Consider the following 2872-nt stretch of genomic DNA (forward strand, 5'->3'; position numbering starts at 1 on the left):
TTATATCGTACCCTTAATGTCTTTCATGCCACCATCCGTGCTTGGGCCATTCTCAGATAACGATTGTGCTTTCGTAAATTGAGATTGTGCGGTGGTTTGGTTGGGATTGGGTTGGATGTGACTGTACTGCATTGTACTTGGTGGGTTCCCATTGGCCGGCGCGGGGGCTATTTGCGACATAATTTGCAACGGCGCGATTGTCGGAAACGCCGAGCCAGGGTACAACGGGGCTGCGAACTGGTTGTGGTTCATCGTCGCGCTAAAAAGAGGTTGTATTTTTGAAATTAGTTTTAAATATAATTAAAGAGTGAAACAGAACTTATTGAAAAATAGGGATTGATGGGATATAAACAGATAAATCGGGCGTGAGTATATAGACAAGATGTACGTACAGACATACACACACACAAGCGCTGAGTAAGTATCGCGGGGACGTGTACACACCGGAACCTCGCACACGTACAGAACCCTAAACCCTTACCCCCAAACCATCACCACATGGTACGTCGTCAGTTGCTTTTCTTTTACACCTGCATCGCCAGAGATGAAGTCATATCTATAGAGATGAAGTCATATCTATTTGTATGTACGCGACTACTTTAGAAACGTGCTTCATTGCCATTCATGCACACTGTTAGGTAACCTAGTGACATACATACTTGGGTTGGGTAGTGGTATTGGAAGACTCTGCCGATGCGCGTCTACTATTTGTCTCGTTGTCATGGTTACTGTTGCCAAGGTTGTTACCCGCTCCACCTTCGCTCAGAGCGCCCACATTAGAGCCTGCATTGTCCAGGTGTCCTGAAGAGATGTTCTGTACAATTGGGATAGTAGGAAAGTGAGAAGGCGGTAGGTCTACGGTAGTTGCCCACGTATCGGGCGGATATACACACTTACACGCATATTAAAACGCGGGGGAAACGATACGCATACGCGCCGCTGAGTAAGTAACGCGGGGACGCGTACACACCGGAACATCGTACACGTACAGAACCCTAAACTCTAAACTATAAACTCAAACCCTAAATCCTAAACCCTAAACCATCACCACATGGTACGTCGTCAGTAAAGCGTGCCAAGCAAATATACAAGCACACACAAGTACAATGAAGTCAAGTCAACACACACACAACACACACACATAGCAAATATACAAGCACATGCAAGCACGATGAAGTCAAGTCAACACACACACAACACACACATCAATGAAGTCAAGTCAACACGCACACAACACACACAACAATGAAGTCAAGTCAACACACACACAACACACACACACGTCAGATATACAAACACATACAAGTACAATGAAGTCAAGTCAATACACACACAACACACACAACAATGAATTCAAGTCAACACACACACAACACACACACACATCAGATATACAAGCACATACAAGTACAATGAAGTCAAGTCAACACACCCACACAACACACACACAACACACACACAGAGCAGATATACAAGCACATGCAAGTACAATGAAGTATTATGAACAGACACACACATGCAAATGCAATGAAGTCTAGTGAATGTTTATTTACTCATTTAGACAAACGATATATATATATATATATATACATAGACATATTCATTTAGACAAACAATTTATCTATATGAGAACATAGACATGTTCTATTTGTCACATACAATATATATATATATATATATATATATATACATCGACATCCTCATTTGGACAGAAAACATAAAAAGTGGGCACCCACCGCACATATGCACATCCAGTTCCTATGCAATACATCACACATACCTACACGTGACAGGCTATACCACGGTATACCCTCTTGTACTGGGTGCTGTAGGAGGCCCCATATTATCTGTGCAGAAGGCTATGACTACCTATACACACCCCTCTGTAAAAACGCATATACATGCACATGCATATGCGTTGGCACTACATACCCACACTCTACAAACACACATACACCTAACACCGATAACACATAAACTAATATCACACCCATATTCACCATACATACACACACTCCACAAACACACATAAAAATACACATACACCTCACACCGAAAACATATACACTAATATCACACCCATGTTCACCATACATACACACACTCTACAAACACGCATTCAAAGACACATACACATCACTCAGATAGTACATACACTAATATCACACCCATGTTCACCATACACACACACACACACGCACGCACCGTCTGTGCGACCCATCTCACGTACCTGAGTGCCCATAACAACTGGCGATACAACCTCCTGACCCGCGGGTGACCCTCCTATGCTGACCGATGTAGGAGGCCCCGTGTTATCTCTGCTATACGCAAGGCTACTCATCTGCTGCGTGTGCATGCTCGGCTGCGGGGTGCCCTGCAAGTTGTGTGTGTAGGGGCTACCTATAGCGGCTCCCCCCTGCGCTCCGTCTGCCTGTGAGTCTGCCCCAAACGTGTCTTGTCCAAAATTTCCAGGTGTACTGTGATTCGAGTGCCCGGGTGTATGTACAAACTGTTGCTGATGCTGCTGCTGCTGTGCACCTAAACCCAGCGGGTTGTCCCCGTCTTGTCCTTGTCCTTGGACCGGTCCGGTTCTCAGTCCAGGTGCATTCGGCGCTGGGTACGGCTGCGGGGCGTAGCCCGATCCCGATGCACCTGGGTGCATCTGTTGTTGGGCATTCAGTTGCGCCGGTGTGTGTTGCTGTGACAGCTCAGTGCCAGTGGCAATGGATGGTAAGGCCGATGTGTAGAAGGCGGCAGCAGCCGCCTTCATATCGCTCATGGTGTGGTTGCCTGTGGGTAGGTATCGTAAGGGAGGTGGACGGTGTGTATTTGGTGGTTGAAAAGGTTGTGGTAGGCAAGGGAATATGTGTAA

General features: G+C 45.8%; 1 protein-coding gene across 1 annotated transcript in view; it reads right to left on the minus strand.

The window, feature by feature from the left end:
* The window catches only part of SARC_12768 (hypothetical protein), a gene marked incomplete at its 3' end in the record, with an annotated part of 5440 nt that continues 2568 nt past the window's right edge, over window positions 1–2872 (minus strand). Inside the window, exons 3-5 of the mRNA XM_014293118.1 lie at window positions 2231–2790; window positions 660–814; window positions 1–259 (exon numbers count right to left, since the gene is read on the minus strand). Coding sequence (XP_014148593.1) covers window positions 1–259; window positions 660–814; window positions 2231–2790 — 974 coding nt within the window. The remainder of the gene's footprint in view (window positions 260–659; window positions 815–2230; window positions 2791–2872) is intronic.

The sequence above is a fragment of the Sphaeroforma arctica genome, assembly GCF_001186125.1.
Source record: "Sphaeroforma arctica JP610 unplaced genomic scaffold supercont1.2570, whole genome shotgun sequence".
NCBI lineage: Eukaryota > Ichthyosporea > Ichthyophonida > Sphaeroforma > Sphaeroforma arctica.